This window comes from Mus pahari, chromosome 6, assembly GCF_900095145.1.
Source record: "Mus pahari chromosome 6, PAHARI_EIJ_v1.1, whole genome shotgun sequence".
NCBI lineage: Eukaryota > Metazoa > Chordata > Mammalia > Rodentia > Muridae > Mus > Mus pahari.
Window position 1 is genome coordinate 10,813,204 of NC_034595.1, and position 26,142 is coordinate 10,839,345.

The 26,142-nt window shown below is 41.4% G+C and overlaps 1 protein-coding gene across 3 annotated transcripts in view; it reads right to left on the minus strand.

The window, feature by feature from the left end:
* Positions 1 to 6,727: 6,727 nt before the first annotated feature.
* Tmem245 (transmembrane protein 245) overlaps positions 6,728 to 26,142 on the minus strand; it is a 71,218-nt gene continuing 51,803 nt past the window's right edge. For all 3 annotated transcript variants that reach the window (XM_029539841.1, XM_021200620.2, XM_021200619.2), the window contains 4 exons: positions 20,936 to 21,036; positions 18,649 to 18,823; positions 14,769 to 14,963; positions 6,728 to 8,981 (listed from right to left, as the gene is read on the minus strand). In XM_029539841.1, coding sequence (XP_029395701.1) covers positions 8,936 to 8,981; positions 14,769 to 14,963; positions 18,649 to 18,823; positions 20,936 to 21,036 — 517 coding nt within the window. In that variant the 3' untranslated portion in view covers positions 6,728 to 8,935. The remainder of the gene's footprint in view (positions 8,982 to 14,768; positions 14,964 to 18,648; positions 18,824 to 20,935; positions 21,037 to 26,142) is intronic.

The following is a 26,142-nucleotide window of genomic DNA, read 5'->3' on the forward strand; positions in this document are numbered from 1 at the left end:
CACACACGCGCACACACACACACACACACACACGCACACACACACGCACACACACGCACACGCATAAAGTAGCCAAAAAGTCTAACTACAAGTGGTGCCCAGACAAGGAGTTAGGCAGAATGGGAAACTTGGCTTCTGATGCAGTAGAGGAGTCAGGAAGGTATGAAGGAATGGATATTCTGTTTCAGGACATCAACCAATGTCAGGAGCCATAATGGGACAAGCTAATAACTAGCACGTGATCACCCTGAAATGGCCTGCTTCAGATTATATAATCTGCGACAGGTGCACCCTTCTTAAGCAAGGCTGTGAGGGATTCACTTTAGGAAAGATTCCTGCTATTAATATGCTTTTCCTGTTATTATTAAACATATATATAACAATCACTAAGTAATAACACACCCCTTTGGTACAGATGTCTGCAGATCTACAAAGATGTACTGTCTTGTGGTGGTGCTATACAGACAAATAGGTAACTTAAGTCTTAATGATGATCCTATAAAAATTCCTAAAATTGTATCTGTGATTATTAAGCTCTTTTATAGTTGGACTGCTATTAGGTCCTTTTCTGATAGTCAAAACTGCAATGAGAACTCTGCCAGTTTCCCAAGTGTCACCAGTTAATTGCTCTTAGATGGTAACCAGACTTTCTCCTTCTTAGAAGACATTCCAAGAGGTTGTAAAATAACCAAAGGTCATAAAAAGGGAACTAACGATTTATTATAGCTGTTAGGACAGAAGATAAAATATTGCCTGGTGGGGGGTTGGTGGTTGGAGAGATGGCTCAGTGGTTAAGAGCACTGACTACTCTTCTGAAGGTCCCGAATTCAAATCCCAGCAACCACATGGTGGCTCACAACCACCTGTAATGAGATCTGACGCTCTCTTCTGGTGTGTCTGAAGACAGCTACCATGTACTTACATATAATAATAAATCTTAAAAAAAAAAAAAAGAAAAAGCTGTCTTAAAAAATGGATTTATCTATACAAAACTTCACTAATAACTTAGTTATGGTTTTAAACCTTCAGTGAACCTGTAGAGCTGAGACAGGTTATGGTTGTTTAGCGAGAAAATTACTCCTAAAGGATGTAGACATTCTCTGTTGTAAACATATACTTCAATTTATGATTTGATTTTTTGTGTGAACTTGTGATGAACTTTGTAACATGGGATCATGTATTCTTAAAGATGTATAAGTACTGAGGACAAAGAGATCAGAAGGAGAGAGAGAAGAATTTTTCCCTTTCCCCAATTAGGATCCCTCTGCTTTCCCCTTAGACAGCTTTCATAGGAAACTTTTTACAACTCAGTAATAAGTGCTATAATCATTTTCTAAGTGTCCCTTATTGTTCCTGAGACTTTTGATTAGCAGGCAGAAAGCTAGAGCCCAGCAGTTCCTGCTGAGATATTACAAAGGCTATTTACTTAATTGCTGTTTTTAGGAAGAGATGCTAAGTGCCAGAAACTGCAGTTTGCTGGGGCTGGCCCCTGGGGTGGTTGCTGCCTCTGGTCTATCTCCTGATTTGTTCCCACGGGGAATTTTCTATTTCTTCTTGTTGTTCCTATATTCTGTCTCAAAGTTGGAAGAATGTTTGAGCAATTGGAAAAGCTGCAAGTAGATAGAGAGGAACTGGAGAAACAAAAAAATAGATGAAATGGGTCCTTCTACTTGTTTTTGAAAGGTTTACAGAATTGGCTGTGCTGGAAGCTCTTGAAAAGTGACTGAAAGGCAAGAACCAAAGGGCTCAAGCAGTGACCTAGAGCAGGAGCTTCCAGCAGGATGAATAAAGGATAGAAGGCCAATCATGCCCAGTACTGCCCACTTTCAGTTTCAAGTCCCCATAGCCAGGGAGTGGGGAGGCATGCAGGAAAAGCTGAAACAGCCTGTTAGGAAACAAAAAGTTGATCTCAAGCCAGCCATGTGGTCAGAGGAGGCGCCTTGGATTACAAAATCTCCAGGTTTTCCCAGTAATTGTAAAGCACATGCCTGCTAATGGTGCTGGTTATGATCATAAGATAATATGGCATACTATTGAAATGATAGATCTGAGGCATTTTAAGGAGTCTGTGATTTCCTATGGAATGCAAATGCATTCCATATTATGTAAAAAGATAGATTAAGTAACCAAGCTATCCAAAATAGAAGCCGGGCCTGGTGGCGCAGGCCTTTAATCCCAGCACTCGGGAGGCAGAGGCAGGCGGATTTCTGAGTTCGAGGCCAGCCTGGTCTACCAAGTGAGTTCCAGGACAGCCAGAGCTATACAGAGAAACCCTGTCTCGAAAACCTCCCCCCCCAAAAAAAAAAAAAAAAAAAAGAATTATTCCCCAAGATTGGAAGCGATTGGAGCTTTAGTGGAGGCTGGTCAGCAGTTACTATGGTTAACATGGTAGAGGAAGGAAGCCTGGAATATTGAACAATGAAGTAGAGAATGGGGACTGAATAAAGATCAAGTGCTTGGTGAAGGGTGGTATTCTGATCTACAAAATACACATTCAATCTGACGATGCTATTATAGAACAATGTGGCTTGGCAGCTTTAAGAGCTTGGGGACAAAGTTGAGGAGCCCAAGGAAAGAGCCACATTTACTAAGATTATATAAGCTCTGGGGAAGCCTTTACAGATTTCTTGCAAAGATTTGTTTCAGCTGTAAACAAAGCCATATAAGACCCTGATGCCAGACAGGTGTTGCTAGAGATGGTGACATTTGAGAATGCTAATACACAAGTGAAAGTGTTATTAGATTATTAGAGCCGTGGGAGTGCCAATGGATGAGTGGATAAGGGATACAACTGATATTGGCTCTCGCAAACATCATGCTAATACCATAGTTTAAGCTGTATCTAGAGGTCTCAGATATAAAAATGCCCAGTGTTTTAATTGTGGTGAATTCAGCCATTTACAAAGAAATTGTGACCAAGCAGCTAAAAGCCTCAGATTTCAAAATGTCCATGTGGTAACTGTGAGAAATAGGATACTTTCTGAGCACAATAACGAAATGCCTGATGTGTTAACTGTGGGAAATACAGTACTTTCCACTGTTTCTGGCAGAAATAGGTTCTCCAAAAGAATACCCAGGCTTCCCAGAGTTTGCAGGCATTGTGCAAGGGCTCTGAGTGGATAAATAAGGGCAGGTTCAAAAGGGAAACACAAGGCAATCTCTTGCCATCAGGAAATGAAAAGGGGTCAGGGTAGGAGGCTGCCAGCTTGAGGCCCCACAGCATTTCCCTCTGGCCATCCAGGAGATTACAAGCAGTCAGCAGCAGCAGCAGCAGCAGCAACCACCACCAGCAACTAAGTATTTCTGATCTTATATTGGTGCTCTAGAGTGACCACAGATAAACCTCTTGCCCTATCCCTAAAAATTGAATGTTACAAAAAGAACCACTGTCATATGTGGTACTTTGCCTTCAAGGACAGTAGGAGAGTGGATTAACTTTCCAAGGATTCAATGTGCACGCAGGTATTATAGATGGGAATTTCAAAGAAGAAATTTAAATTATGGTGAGTGAGCGAGGCGGGGGAGAGAAGGAGGGGGGACAAAGTAATGCAGGGGATAGGATTGCTAACTGCTACTGTTTCCCTACATTAAGGGCAAAGCTGCTCCAGTAGAAAGAACAGGGGGATCTGGGAATACTGAAAAACGTGTGTTTTGGCAAACAGTGAGTAGTTAATGACCAAAATTAAAACTTGGGGTAAATAGTGTTGAAATAGAAGGCTTGGTAGATACAGGAGCTGATGTGACTATTATTTCCCCCAAATCGTGGAACTCAGAATGGTCACTTCAGAACGTTCATACACAGTTTATGGGAATTGGTAGATTATTTCAAATAAAACAAAGTGTACAATGGGCTAAATGTGTAGGTCCAGAAGGGCAAACAGGAAAGCTGAGACCTTATGTGGCTGACATACCCATAAATTTATGGGGAAGGGATCTTTTACAACAATGTGGTTCTCAAAATATTCCTACAATCCCAGAAACAGCACATTATGAAACTACAGGGGGATGGTTGATGTTCCTAGGAAAGGTACTGATATGTGTCATCAAAAACAATCACAGGCTGTTCCAATGATTGAGTTTCCAAATAACAGTCCTACCCTAAAATAGTTGGCTAACAAGCCTGTATGGGTAGAGCAGTGGCCCTTGACTTAGGAAAACCTGCAGGCACGTGAGCAGCTAGAACAAGAGCAGGTGGAGGCTTACCATACAGGAGAGTCTAACAATCCATGGAATTCGCCTGTGTTTGTTATTAAAAAAAAAGAAAAAAAGAAATCAGGAAAATAGAGGATGTTATCAGGTTTAAGAATGCTGAACAGATTGTTTTTTTACAATCCTTCTGCATGAGCATAACAAGAAAGGATTTACTTTCTCAGCACCTACATATCATAATAGTGGTCCAATAAAGTGCTCCTAAACAGAATGTTAAATACTCCAACTTTATGTCAGTATTTTGAGTAAGAACAGCTAGAAATAACTTGTAGGCAATTCCCTCAATCTATTATTTATCATTACATGGATGATGTACTGTTGGCTAATTCTGACAAAGATACTTTAGAGAAAATGTTTTTAAAAAACACAAGGAATTCTGCCATGCTGGGAATTACAGATTGCTCCTGAAAAAAATACAGAGAGTAGATTTGATTAACTATTTGGGTTATAAAATAAGTCAGCAAAAATTTTAACCATAAAAAGTACAGATCCGTACAGATCAGTTGCAAACTCTTAATGCTTTTCAAAAATTAATGGGAAATATTAATTGGCTATGGCCTACAACCAGATTAACTCCTCAAGTAATTTATTTCAACCATTACAAGGAGATTCAGACTTAAAACAGTATAAAGTGGTTAACAGTGAAAGTAAAGAGTTTACTCACAGCAAGATGCATATGTGGATCACATAGATCGTAAGCTCAATTGTATTTTCATTTTTTTGCCATCAACTCATTACATGGCTCATTATACAAAGGGAAGATAGAATTATAGATTGATTTTCTTGATACACAAAGTAAAAAGTTAAAAACTTACATACATAGAAAAGGTTTCTGATTTAATTATAAAAGGTAGAATAAGACTATTACCAGTTATCAGTAACAGACACAGCTGAAATTGTGATGCCTTTTACTAATGCTGAGATTATGTCACTATGTGTAATCAATGAAGATTTGAAAAGAGCATGTAGCAACTATTTGGGAGATATTGAGCTTTTATCAACTATTTGCGAGAAATTAACAAATATCCCCAAAGCAAGCATCTTTAATTTATAAAAAGAACTAATTGGATTCTCCCAAATATTGTAAAGGGAACGCCAATTCCTGAAGCACCTACATTCTATCCTGATGCAAGTAAGTTGAGAATGGAAGGCTGTAAGTCAGACAAAATAGCAAAGTGATCCAAAGCCCACAAAGTTCAGTGCAAAAACCACGAGTTATATGCAAGCCTACTGTTAAATTTTTCTGAATCTCTTAATAATTACTGACTCTCAATATGCAGAAAGAGTTGTTTTGTATATAGAAACTGCAGAATTTGTTCCGGATGGTTCAGAATTAATCTTATTTGTGCAACTGCAACTGGCAATCAGAAATAGACACTTTCCATTGTATATTACTCATATTCAGTCTCATACAGGTTGAGCAGTCTATTGGCACAAGGAAATTGACCAATGGAAAATTTAGAAGCCTCAAAATTTCATGAAAAACCCCAGCATGTTAATAAAGGTTTAAAATTTTTTCAGTAACTTGGCAATAAGCCAGGGAGATAAGGAAATGCCCTACTTATTCTCTGTATAACCAGACTTCATTACTTGCTGAGCAGTCCTAGGAGTGTCACAAAAGAAATCTGGCAGATGGATGATGTGTTTCATTTTGCAGAATTTCTAAAACTAGTTTGTACACCATACCACTGATTCATATTCAGTCCCAATGCGCAACTGCTTTGAGTTAATGAAAAGCTGGTTCTGTAATTGTACATTTATTGAAAATAATGGCAGTTTGAAGGACACCTGCACAAATTAATACTGGGAATGCCCTCTCACATGTCTTCAGTGAGGCGAAGCAATTCTTTGCATATTATAATATAAAACATATTACAGATATATCATAATCCTACAAGATAAGCAGTTGTAGAAAGATCTAGTTGCATTTTAAAAGAAATGCTAATAAAACAAAAAGGAAGAGTAAAGACCCTGTAAGGACAGACTAACTAGTGCTTTGTTAACTTTAAATTGTCTTAAAAGAAAAACTCCAGTTATGTTTTGTGATTAGCTTTAGTTTTAACCCCAGGTGTGGGATATAGGGCTGCTTCAGATTGTCCACAGCAGCTGACTATGATTCGTCTCATGGTCTGGCAGGGGCATGATTCTGCCAGCTGAAGGTAGTTTACGCTTGGAATCCGAGGGTCTGCTGAGAGCCCTGAGAGGGGGTGGTGGCTGCTGCTCCCCATGCTGCTGCTGATCCCTGCTGTTGCGTTTGTATTGTTGGTTTGCTGGTTGGAGAAGTCCTGACAATGAAGACTGGACTTTCCTCTAGGAAGTGTGACATCCCTAATCAGAAGAAAGTAGTCTAAAGAGATGCCCCCTTTCCCCTCTAACCTTCTTTCCTCACTGACCTAGTGTTGGGGGTTGGAAGGGATCCGGGTGGAGAAGAGAGGCAGGTAAAAGAACCCAATAAAGTAGCCAAAAAGTCTACCTATACATGCACATGAACACACACACACACACACACACACACACACACACACCAAACCAAAAAACAGCAACAACAACAAAAAACAAAACAAAACAAAACAAAACAAAAAAACCCAAACCAGCCACCAGCCATATATATTCTCTTCTTCCCAGGTCAAATTTTATACAAACTCTTCAAGGTAAGTTAGGTTAGGGACTAAAGGATTCTTACCACCTCATGTTATCTATTCTCTCTCTGTCCTAGGAAAATTCCGTAAAACCTCCTCCCTGTGTCGGACACATACTAGGGTGTTTTTCCAACTGGCAGCCTTCCTGGATTCACTGTAGCAATGGAGTGGCTTGAGTTTCCTGATCAGGTCATTGTGGAGAACTTCTGCTCTTAAAATTTCAGGACAGACTTATACCATTACCACTAACTTAGGAAGCTCTAAACTTAGAGCTCAAAGTTCCCCTAGAAATTCACATTCAAATTGAGAACTAACCTACCAACAACTATGAGTTAGCTCAAACTTAAGTTTTTTGCAAATTTGCTTTTACATGGCTAAAAGCATACTGGAGCAACATAATTTGTAGATGTACACAAACTCACTGTGTATATTTGCTGCTTATGAGCATTGCTAATTATAGTTATAAACTTATCACAATACAGTTTACAAACAAAAACTTGGTTTCTTTCCTCAACCATTTTAATCCAAGAATTTTAGATTTAGTATGATTTACATGATCTGCCTGGCATTTAAGGTGAGAGAAGCCATCTTGGGAGTCATCGCCCACAGCGCCCTGTGATCCTTGGCATGGTGCCTAGAATTTACTAATGCTCAAGAAAAGTATTAATGAGCAAATGACCAACTTATTAAAGAACAGAGTAAGTGGTTTAGTGGTCAGATCTAACAGATGATGGATTAATAGGTCATAATGTTGAAGGATTCATGATACAACCAGGAAACCAGCATGAGCTATACTATACAAAGTCAAATGACACTGCAGTATATGTGTGGGTTTTATTAATGGTGAGATCAATCAAGTTATAAAATTAGTAAGAACTTTTAAGAAAAATTTTAGTCTTAAGTGCTTTCAAAAACCAAATTAAAATCCCTTCTGCTGCATAGGAACAGCTAGAAAGGGCACAACACTAGGAGCTGGGCTCAACCAGCCGTGTCATGTATCATGAAGCAGGACAACTCTTTCACATGTATCGAATGAGAACCTCTGCTAACAGGACTGGGAAACTGCCAAAGCCATAAGAAATGCATTCTGCAGATGTAACATCAGAAGACAGGAGATAAGTAACAACACTTGGTGGCTTTGCACAGCCCCTGTCCTCAAGTTTAGCTCCCCACCCCCGCCCCCAGGGTGACACTCCCCAAAGTACAAAGCTCCAAGAGCTGATGTGAAATGTGTGTAAAGTAAAGTACACACAGGCTGTGTAAAGTATAAAGCACTATGCCGGTTGTGTCATATCTGAAATACGTACAAAGTTATAGTCCAACTCAGCAAGAATTCGTCTAGACTCCTGAGTACAAGGCACCGTGCTAAGTGGAAGAAGAAATTCTGCTGCTAAGCAACTAACTGAGGACACGCATGACAAACCCAGAGACCACTGCATCTCAGAGTCTGTGCTTGTAAAGCAGTTAAGAGAGGAACGCTGAGGGCATGGATCTATCACATAATTACTATTCATAGCAGCTCAGTAGGGATCTTTTCAGTGTGGTCAGAAAAGTTGTGGAAATCTTGCAACCCAGGTGAAAGAAAGAGCTGCACTCCTCCTGTGTCTGTTTCTCCTCACAGCACAGGGACCCATCTTTTCCCTTTTCTGCTTACTGGGCCATACTCCACAGGGAAAGCCTTCTCACTGAAAAGGGCTAAACTCCTACAGCAGGAGGAACATTACACTGGATATACGTTTAATAGTAGGTAACTCAGAATCTTTAAAATAACTTATAAACACTGCAGCAGATAATCAAAGAGGGCAATTTCAAGCCTTGGTACCAGTGCATGAACTGCAACTTTCAAGCCATCTTAGCATGAGTTGTGAGCAGACACAGTTCTCAACTCTCAAGCTGTGTTTTAAAATGTGAAGCGGCCTAGAGCAAGTTCTCTCTCACTTGGTGTTCTGCATGTAAGGCTGGGAGGCTTCTGCTTCTTTTCTGGGTACCCCTGCCTGCCAGACACGGCTGACAGAACAAAGGCCAATGCTCGCAGGACTCACTGTCAAAGTGAGACTCCCCAGAGAAGTCACTGCAGTGAAGCCAGGTCAATCTACTGAAGATTTCAGATCTTCAGAGATGTCACGGAAAGTCCTAAAACAAAACAAAAAGCAAGAGAGAATGGTTGACTTTGCTTTGGAAAGGGGTGGGATTAGCAAAACTACGAGGAGGGAGGGGCAAGCCCAGAACCGGTTACCATGCAACATTGCATTCTTTCATAACCTTTAAGAGGGTAGAAGAGATTATCGTCACTATTTTTAGCATTTTCACAAGACTGTTTCAAAATCTCTTAGCCCTCATTCTGTATAAACAAGAGCCCAGTTTGGGGCTGAGTCCATCATCTCTTATCTGAGACCTCCACAGACTTACCTGAAGCACAATTGGCCATTTGACTGGATTTTGGCTAAAGAGATGTTACAGAAGTGTTGTGTAACTTAGGGGCAGTTTCTTGGCTCTTGGAACTTCTAACTAGCTGGAAAATAGAAATGATGTTATAGAGAATAAGTCTTGCTGATCAGACTAATTGCTGAGAAAGTCCTGTTAGGAGGGACCCTGGTGCTACACAGAACCCAAGGCCTGCAAGGCGGAGTGCCAGACAGATACAAGGTTTTCATCACCTAGCTTGTCTCACATAAGATAAGCTAAGTGATACCTAGTGCCGGCTGGTATTTGGACTGAAGAGAAAGGTCTGATGCACCTACAATGCATCTACCTCAGGACCACAGTGGCTAACAGGCCTGGTAAAGTTAAGATGCTCACAGACAGTCATGGGGCCAGGGTTAGAGGTTACCATTGAACATGTGATCCAGTATCTGATACCTTAGAAAGCTACAAGTCAAGGTTGGTATAGCATTCTGATGGTAAGAGGTTAGGCTCAGGCATTTGCTTAACACCCTAGACCTGGAATGCTCCTCTGGACTTCTTTTTAAACAAGTAAAAAGAAAAAAAAAAAAAACTATCCTCTTCTGGTTGTTTTGAGTTCAGCTGATATATAGGATTTTTATTATTAGCATTACTACTATTATTTAATCAAACATATCAGAATTAATATATATATATATATTATATATACACATACATACAGCTTATTAGGACCCATTTAGAGAGAAAGCATACATTTTAACATAATCATCTGGTAGGAATACAAAAGACATTTGACTTCAGAACACTAGCATTTTTCAAAAATCAAAAAAAATCAAAACGTGTTGAGATTTATTTAATGTGTTTGAGAAGTTTGCCTGCATGAATGTACATGCCCCATGTGTATGTCTGGTGCCTAGAAGTAAGTATCCAATCCCCTGGAACTAGGTTTACAGATGGATGGTTGTAGGCAACCACATGGACCTAATCCAGCACCCTCTGCAAGAGCAACAATTCGACTTAACTACTGCTAAGCCATCTCTCCAGGTCCTCAAGAGCAATCTTCAATTTACATTTAGTCTATAACCAGATAAATACAGCATGTCTATCAGTGTTCCTTCTCACATCATTTTCTTCCAAGTTGAATAAAATTAATTTTGTTTTTATAGCACAGTCAATCATCAGTTACCATTAAGTGTTCAACATTTTCACTAGAAACAGCTAAAAGACAAGAGGCTGGTGTGGTAAAGTTCAGGGAGCAGTGTAAACAAACACAGCACAAAGGCTTTTTGCTTAACAGTTTATAAGGCAACTCTAGCATCAAAAACAACTCCAAAATCCTGCCACCTCCTCCTCCACTCCATTTGTCTTGAGCATTTTCAGTCCACACAAACATACAGGATTAGAGAAAGCAGAAATAAACGGAAGCCTAACCTTATAATGAACAAAGTCCTTCAAGGTCAAGAGGAACCTGGGCAAATGTTACAGAAAAGATATGGCACTCACATATACCCAAAGCCCTCCCTCCCGGCCCTCAGAACAAGAGGACTAGTGAGGCTCTACTTTCAAAAGCAGATATGGAGGGACAAGGCTTTGAAAGGGTTTGTATCACCTGACTACATCCCCCATGAATGTAAAAACACATGCCAACAGACCTGAACAATGAAACACAAGTGTCCTTAAATACTTGTTATCTTTTGAAAAAATTAAATAAAAAAAAACAATGAAGATATATGTCCATCTATGTGTCTATTATTTCTCAACAGTGACACTGTCCCCATTTCTGAGCACTGTGCTTGGCAGAGCCCCAGCCTCTATCCCCTACAGTTCTAACAAGGCATCTAGTCATGGCCAAATGTGGGTGCGTGCATGCATGGGAGCTGGGGGCAAAAGACTTCCTCTGCACCTCTGTCAGGACCAGCACTGCAAGTATCTATGCAACTACTTCTCAGAGTGTTGTCTTAGCTTGTGTTTTTGCATTTGAAGACGGGCAAGTTGGCTAGAAGCTTTCTCCAACAAATAGGAATCCAGGTAGTACTCAATTTTGATAAGCCTTGGAAATGCTTTTACAACTAATAATCTATAAACATTTCTTAACATCCTATAAGATTAATTTATCCTTTTACATCATTAAAAATTTCAAAGAAATCTCTATGAATAAAATGTCTGTCGGCCTGAAAGACAAAGAAGTATAAAATAAGATTGACACTATGGTTAGCTTGGTGAATTCAATGCTGCCTCCTGGCCAAGAAAACCTGGATGAGCTTTCCCAGGAAAGAAAGCTAAAGTGAAACAAGCTTAGAAAGTAGTTAGCCAACAGTGGCCAGACAACAGTAGGGGGTGACAGACCGGAGGCACGCATACTACAGCAGTCCCAAGGGAAGTGCCAGCTCAGACCCTGGCGGTGAGGGTAAAGGGCAAGGAGAGATTCAAGGACTGGATAAGGGACAGGACAGCGACTGAGTTAGGACACACACTTGGGGTTAGTGTGTTCAGGGAGACAGAACATTAGTTAAAACAGATCAGTTTGCAAGCCTGGAACTATAACATAGAGCAACTTAATATCTCTAAACTTCGTTACCTAAGCCTCCTGGAAAAATATTAATAGGTTCAGAACAGTAATGAACACCAGCGAAGCTAGGCCTGGTATATGCCTTTTACTCCCAGGACTCTGGAGGTTCAAACAAGTGAACCTCAGTGAGTTCCAAGAGAGTCGGGCTACAGAGAGAGTCCGTGTCTCAAAAAAAACCAAAACAGATAAAGATAACACATGATGTTTTTATCATGGTATTCAGCACATAGTCTCAACAAATGTTAGAAGTGTTTGTGTTACTTCTTAAACAGTGGTGGATAGAACGCACATTTCCTTAAGTCCCAGAATGCCACAGCTGGGGTTGGTGGGGTGAATCTAACAGGCAACCCCTCAGACTTAGCCACCTCTGACAAGCAGAAACTCCTAGTCATTATTAGGAGGCGATTAAAACAACCTAATTCACTGAGCAAAACACCCAAAAGGGTCAGAAGCAGGTCACAGTGTGTGCTACCTATGAGAGTGGAAGGTGGGACTGGGCAGTGACCTGCAGCTCATCTGCTAAGAAAGCACCCCCGCTCCCTCGACCACCCCCGCCAACTTCCCCCAAACCAAGCAGCTGATTCCTCTTTCCCACTTCTTGCTTTCCTCTGGAGAAGGGAATGAGTTTTGGACTAGGAACAACAGGCAGAGATGTGAGTGTGGCTGTGTACTAGCACAGGGTACTACGCCTACAGCAGATCCCTGCATCTTCAACTCATTGCCCCCTCCCTGCTCCTGGCTACAGTTGGGCTTGCAACCTCCAGCTTAGAGATCTGAAGATCTTTCTGTGAGGAATTATCAGTGCACAAAAGAGACCAAAAGTCACAGTCATTAAGGGCTGCACAGGGTAATGGGACTTGTCAGATTATATTAAAGCTACAAATGTAATAGCCCACCTACAACTTCAGTGCCTTATTTTTAACATGAGCTGAAAAACAAAACCCTTTACTGGTATCACTAGTGCTGGGTAAAGGCAAAGCCCTGTTTTTCACAATGAGCTTGGCAAAAACTGCCCACACGCATGAATGACTGATGGAACTAATGCTGGGTATCTAACAGCCACCGCATCTCCTTTCCCAGCATCCCGACCCGATGATGCAGCTTCCTACTCTTGTCTTGTCTGTATACACTGGTTTCTCTTGCTTCATCTTTCAGTGAATCTTGGTTTATATACTAAACATCATTAGAAGACACATACACGCCCATACAATGAAACATTAAGAAACCCTGTCCTTCTCCCTAGTAGCTTGAAGAAACTCTCCTTCACTGAGCAGGTTTCCAAGCACCTGCTATGAAGAGGAAAAGCAAAAGCTATGGTAGTAGTACACACCAACCTCAGGAAGCTAAAGAGTGGACTGTGAACTCAGCTGTACTGGGCTCCACAGGAAGCCTGCCTCAAGAAAGGGAAGAGGGGAGGGAACCATCTAGTCCTAGTGTTAACAGCCCCACTTGGTGGTGAAGCCTTTGTCAGTCACCTAATCCCTCTATTCTATTCTTCCGGAGAACACTGACTTTTCTTAGCCATCAACTAAATGGATCTGTCAGGACACAGAGCTCTGGTTCTTGCATTTGGAGGCAGAGGAAAGTGGATCTCCAAAATCCAAGCCAGCAAGGGCTACACAGTGATACACTGAGATCCTGTCTCAATAAAAATATAAACGAAATATACAGGTATTGGCACCAATGGGCTTCTGAGCAATGACTGACTCCGAAGCTACTTTGATCAATTCAAAAGACAGGATATTAAGACAACATGAGCTGTACTACACTTTAAAATTCTTTTTTTTTTTTTTTTAAAAGGACATACCCAAGTATGACCTTTTTTTTTTTTTTTTTTAAAGCTTTATTTATTTATTATATGTAATTACACACATAGCTGTCTTCAGACACTCCAGAAGAGGGTGTCAGGTCTTGTTACAGATGGTTATGAGCCACCATGTGGTTGCTGGGATTTGAACTCAGGACCTTTGGAAGAGCAGTCGGGTGCTCTTACCCACTGAGCCATCTCACCAGCCCACACTTTAAAATTCTAACCAGAGGATGCAAGTGTGGAAGGGGAAACTGAGTTTGAGATATAATACATAGACAGACAAGAGATAATAGAGAGACAGACAGAGGCATAGAAGTGTAAAGGCACTGTCAGACCAACTTCTCAGTGACTCAAAGTACACAAGAATATATAATGACACAGCAGAACTCAGTGCTTCCCCACTGATGACATGCTGAGCAACATAGTGAACCTTCTCTAGAAGGTTAAACCTATTCATTCTGTTTATTTTGTTTCTAGGCTGTATATACATCTGCATGGTTTGCACAGAAAACCCATTTTGTAAGTTTTTTGTTTGATTCTGGGATAGTCCACGTTGCCCAAGCTGTTGATTCTCTTGCCTCTCTGCCTCCCAAGTGTTGGGGTTAGGAATGAGCCAAAACATTTACCTTACTTTGCAAGTTTTTAACATGAAATCTGATACACAGAAAACATTCCACTTCTAGGTATTCAAGCAAGTAAAATATAATTCACAACCACCATGATGTGCATACCAGATAACAGAATCTTGTTTTTTAATAGCCATAAAATAGCATTTACCTGATGCCTTTTAACACTGCACTGAAAAATGAGGCTGGTACATTGAGACAATGAAAAGATTGAGTGAAGAAACAAGCAATGATATGGTCAGGCAGACACACTGACCAAGCAAGGCCTGCCTCAGGAGGGCAGTACATTTTAGACCATGTTTAAAGCTATTCTGAAATGACTGCAGTCAGGATATCAATAGACAGAATATCTGATGGAGAGAAGAAACCTTGAGGACTAGTGGAAATAATCTGCATGGACAATGAGTGCTTGAGACATTCAACCTGGTAAGTCCCAGATGTAGCTATTCATTGAAAACACAGACAGCACAGCCTGTCTCCGCATATGCTCACTGTGATACTGGTTAACTCACCGCTGAGTCTGAGCAGGCCAAGGGGTCTGATTTGGTGTGGGCATCGAGTTCGTGGGACTCACTAGCATGGCACTGTAGATATTGGAAGCAACGACAAGTATGCAGAGAAGGATAGGCCCAATGATTGCTCCTTCCAGGCCCAGGTAGTAGGCTCCACCAGCCACTGCTAAGCCAGTCAGGTAGGGGTGGCCTCCACTGGAACAAAAAGGACACCAGTTCACATATGATTTCCAATGAATGCCAGCTTTGGAGAAGTCGCAAATACTTTCTAACACAACGCTGTGTCTCTGGTATTTCAGGCTTTACTCCACTACTAGCTTTCTTTAGATTACATCAACGTAGAATTAAGAGCATATAATAATATTGAGAAACAAAGATTTTCTCACATATGTACCAACGAGTGACCTCTGCCTCGTTTTACAGGACTAGCCACTGAAAGAATAAAAGCATGCTGCTATCAGGTAGTCTGTGCCCATCCCACACGGCTTCCTGAGGAGTGCTGCTGCCTCAAGACTGGTTACCTCAGATACCAACTAGGGTTACTTCCATTAAGGATAACAGTGATTTAGCAGGTATGGTTTCTTTAATAAAACAACAATTACAGTTTTATAAAACAGGAACAGCAATATTCCTTTTGTTCACAGTTTTGACCTTTGGCAACCTTCTAAAATGTACTACAGGTGTAATAACAGGCTGTATATGGAAGACATCTGTCAACAAAGCACGAGACTTTTATTTTACAAGAGTCATGACTGTCGCACAGACGATGACGGCAATGCTGACACAACCAGGATGGAGGGAGACAGATATAGCAACACAGTAGAGATAAGTCCTCACCACTGACGCAAGAGGGACAAAGAGACAGTCACAGACTGTTTGTTTCTAGTTTTTAAATAACACAGATGAGTGGAATGTTTCATCAAGGTAAATACTTAGATACACAAAAAGGATTTTGGAATATATAGCAGTTAACAAACACACAGCGGTGAGCCAGCTTTCACAAAATAAAAACATGATATTCACAATTTAGTTTTCTTCCAAAAAGACTTATAGCAGTGAAGTACCAGACATTCTTAAGGCTTAAAGTGGTACAAGAAGAACTTTTAAATAAAAGCTTAATTAAAGGAAATTTATGCAGGGCAGTGGCAGCGCAAGCCTTTAATCCCAGCACTTGGGAGGTAGAGGCAGATTTCTGAGTCCAAGGCCAGCCTGGTCTACAGAGTGAGTTCCAGGACAGCCAGGGCTACACAGAGAAACCCTGTCTGGGAAAAAAAAAAGTATATATGTATATTTATGTGTATATATATATACACACACACACACATATATATATACACACACACACATAAATATACATATATACTTTTATATATATACATATATATATAGCAGTTAACACACACATATATCTCACACTTTTCATTTCTAATAACTTTTCATTTCTAATAATAATGATCAAATAAAGTATTGAGAAAAATCACATATAAGTCTTGAATTATAACCATAGCCCTTAATATAAAAAAAATTTACAGCGAGGTTTAAATACACAGAGCACTTAAGTATAAATGACATTCTGTTTAAACCTCAGTTGTTAAAGTATCAGTTGATCACAGTACCGGTTCTGTGGCTGGCTGTTCTGAGGCAGGGTTTCCCTGTTACCCTACCTGGCCTGCAGCTTGCTATGTAAAGCAGGTGGCTTTGAACCAGGTTAGTCCCCTGCCTATGTCTGCCCAAGTGCTGGGATTACAGTATTCACCACTAAGCCAGGCTTTGGATTTGGGGGTGGTTTCTCTGGCGCGGAGGGGCTGTTTGTTGTTTTTTAAGTTTTATTTTTGGGGCTGGTGAGATGGCTCAGTGGGTAAGAGCACCCGACTGCTCTTCCAAAGGTCCGGAGTTCAAATCCCAGCAACCACATGGTGGCTCATAACCATCCGTAACAAGATCTGACGCCCTCTTCTGGAGTGTCTGAAGACAGCTACAGTGTACTTATATATAATAAATAAATAAAAATGAGCAAGAATTTAAATAAAAAAGTTTTATTTTTGTGTATTTTTTTTAAAGATTTATTTATTTATTATATGTAAGTACACTGTAGCTATCTTCAGACGCTCCAGAAAAGGGAGTCAGATCTCGTTAAGGATGGTTGTGAGCCACCATGTGGTTGCTGGGATTTGAACTCTGCACCTTTGGAAGAGCAGTCGGGTGCTCTTACCCACTGAGCCATCTCACCAGCCCTATTATTGTGTATTTTTGTGTGTGTCTGTGCATATGTGTTTGTATGACTCCATACCACAAGAGGATCTTGGATTCCCTGGAACTACAGTTACACACAGTTGCGAGCTGCCCAACAGAGGTGTTGAGAACCAAACTTGAGACTTTTGAAAGGACAGTACACAATCTTAACCACAGAGATGGTTCTCCAGTTGCGTGCTCTGTGTCTGTCTGATGTTGAGACAGGATGTTGCTATGTAGTTCAAGTGGGCCTCCAGCTGGCAATCGTTTTTTTTTTTAAGATTTATTTATTTTATTTTATTTATTTTATTTATGTAAGTACACTGGAGCTGTCTTCAGACACACCAGAAGAGGGCATGGGATCCCATTACTGATGGTTGTGAGCCACTCTGTGGTTGCTGGGAATTGAACTCAGGACCTCTGGAAGAACAGTCAGTGTTCTTAACCACTGAGCCATCTCTCTAGCCCGGCAATCCTCTTGACTCTGATTCCTGCATGCAGGAATCACAGACAACGGGTGACACTTTGGCAATTTTACTTTTCCCTCTCCAGCTGAAGGCATATGAATTCCCCTATAGGATGGACTGACTGGAAGTTGCCTGTTTCACTGCACTCTGGTTCAATGGGGCTTCTACGGTGTTCTACATGATTTTATAACTTTAAATTATTTGAGTGGAAATAAATCACGCTACAACTTATTTTAGAAAACTTAAAATAGCTGAAGACAGTGGTTTCTAGAGGCAGAGGCCCTGTCCATTAGGCCTTTAGGTTTGGGTTTTTGTTTTTGAAGCAGAACGCCAGGTGATTATGCAGCCCAGGCTGGCCGAGAACTGCCTATGTAGCCCAGACCGGTTCTGAACTCAAGAGATCATCCACCAGCTCCTGCTTCCGGAGAGCTTAGCCACCATGCCTGGTATGTCTTTAAATCACTCTCCCCATGCCCTAACCCACAGGCCCTTCTCCACTGTACCTTTTATTTACTGACAGTACACTGAATGAGGCTACATGTGAGCCCCACCTGGAATTACAGCACTTAGGAAGCTGAGAGAGTAAGACTTATCTGAGCTACCCAGCGACAAATATAATAATCATAATAAATGATAATGATTACAATAATGAAGATAATAAATTAAGAACCTGATGTAATCTCTACACAGGCATCAAAACCTAGGAAAAACACCTTTATCAGATCATCGAAGTTTGACTAGTTAAAATTTAAATTGTGTTCATCATGAACCATACGTACTATCTGAAGAGTGCAGACATTAACACTTGCTGAGATTCACCTTACATTGGAATCTGTAGACACACAATTGCATAACCCTTTTCTCCAAATGCAAAGCAGCACTGAAATAGCCACTAACTCTTTATTGTACTTACAATATTTTATATATGCTTAGTAATACTTTTTTCCTAGGCTAAATGCCACAAAACTCAGAACAGAGTTATGTATAATTTTGGTCTTAATTTTGGATTTTTATACTTAAATAATAACGATCATAACCATACCACAACAATGTAATTCTACATCTGAATTTCACTGTGAAAGGATCACAAAAGGCTACCCAACTGATTTGCCACTACTCCATCCCCATCCCTTCCCCAAACCAAACACCCTAAGACTGAGCAAGAACTGGAGAACACTTACCCTGATATATCAGAGTAGATTGCAGTGTCTACGAAGTATGTTGGCAAGAGATGAAAGACCAGGAGCAAGATGGCCTTACATCCTAACCCTTGTGTCAGCCACAGGTCTAGAACTGCAGGTACTGCTGCCCAATATGTCCCCAGAAATGGCACAGCTCCAAGGATTGCTGCCAAAGCTAATAGAAGAGTAAAAGAAAAGCAATCAAAGTCCCCAGCAACGGTAACAAAGTAGCAGAGCCCAAGCACTGTAAGTCACCGCCTACCCACTGCAGGTGGAGAGATGGCTCCAGTGGGAGAGCACTAGTTTGAATCCTGACACCCACATGCCACTCACAATCACGTGTAATTCCAGTTCCAGGGATCTGACATACTCTTCCAAGTCTTTGCAGATACAGCTCACATGTGGTGCAAATATATACATGCATGCACCCAACACCCACACACATAAAATTAAAAATAATCTTCTTAAAAGTCCACCCAAGCCGGGCGTGGTGGCGCATGCCTTTAATCCCAGCACTTGGGAGGCAGAGGCAGGTGGATTTCTGAGTTCGAGGCCAGCTTGGTCTACAGAGTGAGTTCCAGGACAGCCAGGACTACCNNAGTTCGAGGCCAGCTTGGTCTACAGAGTGAGTTCCAGGACAGCCAGGACTACCCAGAGAAACCCTGTCTAGAAAAAAAAAAAAAAAAAAAAAAAAGTCCACCCAAATAAGTAAGTGAACACAGGCTTCAGTTTTAGAGGACTGGTAGAGCCTGTTTGAGCTTTTTAAGTTAAAAGTTGCTACTAAAACTTTTCTATTGTGTCTAGCTTATGTGTTTGTGTTCTTTTTCTTTTAAATATTTATTTATCCATTTAGTGCATTGTTGTTGTATATGTGTAAGGGTGTCAGATCCACTGAAACTGGAGTTACAGACAGTTGTGAGCTGCTATATGAGTGTTGGGACTTGAACACCCAGGTCCTCTCAAAGAGCACCCATTGCTCTTAAATGCTGAGCCATCTCTCCAATCCCTAGTTTATGTTAGATTTTAAGTGTTAAGTCCTATTACCCTTTGGGAAATAAAATCTAGTCCCAGAAATATAACTGTAGAACATTCAACAAAATGTCCTACTCACAAGTCAATCTACATCTTGGGTTGAATTAAAAAAAAATGGATATTTTATTTATTTACATTTCAATTGTTATACCATTTCCCAGTCTCCCCTCCAGAAACCCCCATCCCATCCTCCCTCTCCCTGCTTCTATGAGGGTGTCCACCCACTCTTGTTCTCCCTTTGGGTTGAATTCTTATTCTTTACCTTGCCACTAAAAAATTAAGCATACTATATATAAACAAACAAAAAATCCTGTAAGTAGAAAGACTTCAAGTTCACCTGTCCCAAAGCAGACCAAGCTCTCCTCTTTCGCTCCCTTCAGACTAAGAGCCACCCAGAAGTGGATTCTTGTTCTGGTCCAACCATTAACCATTCGGGTGACCTTGAAAAACTGGCTTTCATTTATACATACCTTTCCTGCCTGCCTTAACATGATTATACAATAGCTTGTATGGCCTCGGGGTACAAGAGATTCAGAGGGTGAGCTACTTACAGGGTACAAGATAGTCAGAAGGTAGGCTATTTACAGGAACAAGAAAATCAGAGGATGGGCTATTTACAGGTAACAAGACAATCAGAGTGTGGGCTACTTACACTGTACAAGACACTCAGAGGGTGGCTACTTACTACAGCTGAGTGGGAAAAAGCAAGCTTGAATGTGGAACACAAAGAAGGAGGGAGAATGGAAGCTGACAGCAGAGAGTATGGAAGGAGGGGGATATTTAGAGATAAAACAGTGACAAAAACTGAAAAAGTGGACGGAGGTTCTGAACCAACAAGGAAAACCCACAAGCTCGTCACCAGCCCGTGTGCTGCTTGTAGAAGAAGGTGCTGTATCATAGAGATCACAATAGGCCCAGGTGCTTAAACCCGCTCAGACACACTCATCCTGCCCGTGGGATGGCATCCCTCATGGGACAAAGCTATCAGGCGACAAACTGCTCACTCCTTGCCAATTAGTTCAATGAATTTGTTGAGTACCAACTATGTGCCCAGTGTTATAAAAGTATTACAACATTTACTCATTCAACAAACACCTGCAAATGACTATGTTATGGGTGTGGTTCCAGATACTAAGGCTACAGCAAAATACAAGCACATTGCTGATCTAGAGACCTTATTCTGAGGAAGAAGGCAGCTCTAATATAAGCTCTAACTTTCCTTAAATAGCCAGGAAGTTCTGTATATGGTTGTTACCTGATGGTATGAAGACAATATTGATGCCAAATATAGTGTGAGTCAGCCAGGTGTACAATCCATAGAAGCCAGCCATTTTGAGGGAAGCATCGAACACCCCCCTAGAAAACCCAGACAGAAAAGAAAAGGTAAATAACCCCAGCATCATAATATGTTCAGAAAAATCATCACCTCTGGGTTTCCAGTCACTTTATTCCAAATCTGGCAACAGGCCTCATTTCTCTGAGAATGCTACTTATGTTATTAAAATACTAAAGCCCATATACTAAGCTGCAAATTACACTCCTCTCTGTGAGACAATAACTCAAAACATCCTAAAGAAGCGTATCATTGAACTTACCCACAGATTCTCTCTCTCTGAGTGGGGGCTGGGGTGGGAGGGAATCATACTCAGGGCCTTGTGCGTTATACAAGCTCTTAACTGAGCTAGGCCCCAACTTTCCACTTCTTTTTGTTTGTTTGTTTGTTTGTTTGTTTGTTTGTTTTTCGAGACAGGGTTTCTCTGTATAGCCCTGGCTGTCCTGGGACTCACTTTGTAGACCAGGCTGGCCTCGAACTCAGAAATCNGCCTGCCTCTGCCTCCCGAGTGCTGGGATTAAAGGCGCGCGCCACCACGCCCGGCTTCCACTTCTAAAGTAGGTATTTTCTGGGTAAGAATCATATTCTCTACGTCTAAAGAAAGAATTAAGTTCTAAGAAACCCAGCCTGCAACCAGCCCACACTTAAAAAGAACAAGTGAGGTGGAGAGTATAGCTCAGAGGTAGAGCAATGTTTAGTAGCAATGCCAAGTCCTGGGTTCAAGCCCAAGCACAGAAGGAAAAGAGGAATAAGAGGGGAAAGGGGGAGAGAATGCAGGAAAGGAAACAGAAGGGAAAGGGATGGGCCAGAGAAGAGTGAGGAATAATCTAACTTATACTCTGTCAATTTTTCCTTTTAACAAGATTTTCATGCATTTCTTTATGCAACCAAGACTACAAAGTAACTTTTGGTATCAAAAAATGCAAGTCACCTGGGGAGATGCATGGTTATTGACTGCAGAGTAAAAGCAGGCAGGAAAATACATCTTGCTACGTATGGCACTTCTCTGTTAAAAGAGATTAAGGCAGCCCTGTGCAGCAAAGGCCCCAAGTAACCCCAGGAACCACAGCACCCAGGGCTATGTAGGGGCAGACAGTCACAAGAAGGTGAAGCTGTCACTAAAAAGAGAGGACCGTGGCAGCAAAGTGACACGGTATACAGAAGCACACACGGGCTTTCTGCAAAGATTCCCAGGAGGGAAGCTCCCAGAGCACATACTAGATCTGTAGTCAAATGTAACAGTACTTGACACATGAATACCTCCCCATCTGCAAAACCTTTGCCACCTTTACCAATGGTGTCACTCAAGAATGCGTCATGTTACTCTCTCAACACGGACCCAGGTTTAAATATATTAGAAAGGAGAGGAGATACCCAACAGGAACCAAAACAACTGAAAAGTCTAAGGAAAACAAATGATAGGGAAACATAGATAAACAGAGAGAGAAGGTCTGGCCTGGGAAAGATAAGAGGCAAGACTTAGTAGGCTTAAGGGGCAGTAGCACAATTAGAGGAGGGGGCAGGACACCCTCCAAGGGCAAGCATGGAAGGGAAGGGGAAGCTGACTATTCGAGGAGACCCGAGGACACCACCATATCAGCCAAGGAGGGCATGGAATCCCTTCTACATTAGGAGAAAATCAGAGTGCAGCCTCCTCAGAGACCACTGGACATGGAAGCTGGGGAGGGAGGAAGAATAAGCACATAAACTACTAGGATGAGGAATTTATCTAGTGTGGAAAGGTGGCTTGCGTCAGCCTCACCTTATTTACAAGTTTTTCATAGTAAAAGTAAGATGGCACTAAGGACACCACAATAAAGTAACTCAACTGAGGCTCCCCAAAGATGACTCAAACACCAGCTTGCCCCAAAACAGACCACTAATGGGATGAGCACAGCCTTTCTTTCTACCCTGAACTGGGGTTGTCTTTCCTCTGCACATTTTCCCCTGATAATCCTAAGAATATCTGTAGTGAGTGGCCCTAAAAGAGTGTGTGTGCTTCAAGCCTCACTCACACAACCATGTCTCTAAACTGAAGAAGAAACAAGACACCTTCAATCCCTCAGCCTGCTTGGATGAACCCAGATGCACGCTATAGAATGAGGAGGACAGTCGCAGCTCAGAAAGGCTGTGCACTTGGAGGACGCAGTGCCACAAGCCAGACAAGCACACGTCTCAGGAAGAAAAGAAACAGAAAATGAGTCTAGTTCAAAACCCAACCCCACCCACCTCACACTTCTGTATATTACTTCCACCCTTCCTCTCTAATGACCAAAGAGGATGAGCACCAGACTATCCTCTCCCCAGGAGACAACGGCTACCATCAACACAGAGAGAGAGAGAGATTGTGTACCATTCTGACTAGGGATGGTGCCAGCTCCCTTGATCACAGGTGTACCACTGTTCCTTCAAATTCATATACTGTGCAGAAATTCTAGTTTCAACAAATTGAGGTTTAAGTCAATCCTGAATGTAGGCAGTCTATCAGACTCCTTTTTCCAACAACTCAGATGATCTTTAATGTATTTCTAGCAAAATATTTTAATTTGTATATATATAATTATATTAAAGAGGCAATGTTATTGCATACTTCATAAACTACAGGTTAAACATACACTTTAGAGGTAGGAGGGAAATCAAAAACACCCTCTGTCTTGCTTTATTGCAGTATCTACCCTAGAACAACAGTCTGGAGGCAAATGTCCAGGGTCTTCTAGCATTGCTTGTATACCTAACCTCCCTTACATCACATATCCTTTACCCCTCTCCTGGTTCATCCGGTTCACCTTAATCACAAAGAAAAGCTACATATAAGACAACGTTTTTAAAGGCTATTTTCCTTTAAATGTAATAAAAATAAACATTCAAGTATATTACACTAACCTCTAACCACTCAGCTAAAAGGCATTTTTACTCTAGTTAATTTCCCAAAGTATGCATAAGAAATTCTCTCTATTGCAATGCTAGGACATCTCAAATATCCCACTTTTTTTGGGGGGGGGCACAGGGGTGTGGTCTTGATAGATAGCTCAAACCAACCTTAAACTCTCTATGTAGTTCAAACTGGCCTAGAACTTACAGCAATCCTCCTGCCTCAGGCTCCCAAATGCTAGGATTATAGGCATGTGCCACTACATGCAGCTCAAAAACACTTCTTCTTTTTTTTTTTAATAATTTTACGCTGGTGGCGCACGCCTGTCCCCAGCACTTGGGAAACAGAGACAGGTAGGTCTCTGTGAGCTCAAGGTCAGCCTGGTATAGGTATGGCTTTGTGTAATATGTAAAGATTGTCTTTGTATCTTAGGGTTTGCATTGCTGTGAAGAGAGACCATGACCAACTTATATAGGAAACTCTTATAAAGGAAAATATTTAACTGGGGCTGACTTATAGGTTCAGACCATTATCATCATGGTAGGAAGCATGGCAATGTCCAAGCACGCAAGGCGCTGGAGGAGTGGAGGAGTTCTAGGTCTTATTCCAAAGGCAAACAGGAGAAGATTGTGTCCCATGTGGCTAGGAGGGTCTCAGAGCCCACCTCCACAGATGCACTTCCTTCAACAAGGCCATACCTACTCCAACAAGACCACACCTCCTAATAGAGGTACTCCCTGGGCCAAGCATATTCAAACTATTCTCTTCCTTGTAAGTAAATGCTGATCATCCAATGGCTGGGCATAAGACAGAATAGGGTAGAATTTCTGCTAGCCAAGGGAAGGTGGGGGGCGGGAAGGGGGAGGGGGAGGACACACACACACACACACACACACACACACACACACACACACGGTAGTGGGTGTATTCAGAGAAGGAAGAAAGTTCTTGAGAGTTCAACAGAAACATGGGAAGCATAATTTCAAGTATTACTGTGATTCTTGGCTGGCGGAAGCCAGATTAGCTTAGGGGAAGGATTAAGATAGACTGCCCCCAAAAAAAGATAGACTGCCCAGATATTGAGGTGAAGTTTAAAAATAATTCTTGGTGTCTCTGTGTTATTATTGGGAGCTAACTAGGATAAAGAAATTCAGCTGCTGTATTACTTTACTACTTAAATGTATATTAAAAATAGGGCCTGGTGGTGCAGGCCTTTAATCCCAGCACTCGGGAGACAGAGGCAGGCAGATTTCTGAGTTCGAGGCCAGCCTGGTCTACAGAGTGAGTTCCAGGACAGCCAGGGTTATACAGAGAAACCCTGTCTCGAAAAACCAAAAAAAAAAAAAAAAAAAGGGCTGGTGAGATGGCTCAGTGGGTAAGAGCACCCGACTGCTCTTCTGAAGGTCTGGAGTTCAAATCCCAGAAACCACATGGTGGCTCATAACCATCCGTAACGAGATCTGACGCCCTCTTCTGGAGTGTCTGAAGACAGCTACAGTGTACTTACATATAATAAATAAATAAATCTTTAAAAAAAAAAGCATTTATAGCCTTTTCTACAGAGGGAGTTCAAGGACAAGGATAGCCAGAGCTACACAGAGAAACCATCTCTCAAACGAACAGAGGGGGGGGGGGTGAGGGAGGGAAAGACAGAGAGACAGACAGAAAGAGACAGAGATCTTTATATTTGTTACTGTACATTTTACTTTAAACAAGTATTACTTACACCTTTAAATCGATAAGAATTTTGTTCAGTCGACAATTCAAATTTGAAACTGAAAACATTAATTTACTTAAGAAGTAACCCTAACTTTTAAAAAATACCTAAAACACTTTTATTTTCTTCAGAAATTGGGGGGAAGAAGTAGAACATGCCCATTCTCTGAATCAAATCTTACAAAGCATACATTCTCACATGTAACTCAGCACCAGTTCTGCCCTCCAGCATGGAAAAGCTATAATCCCAGCAAGCAAGAGCCAGACCCGTGTGCATGCACTCATGTGAAAATATCACACACACTAAATTGCATTGAGGCCGTGACAACATGCAACTTAGTAATGTGCAATATCTCCACCAGAGCAAGCAGAGGGAGCCTCGGGGAGAAGGGTGCGACGTGTGCATTCAGGAGGCTGCATGCTCTAAGGGAGGACAATGCTGGGGATCCAGGATGCATGCCACTAGCTCAAAATCCTGAGATGAAATGAAAACTCAATGACAAATGCACTCCATTTAGAATAACATGAACTTAAAATTAAA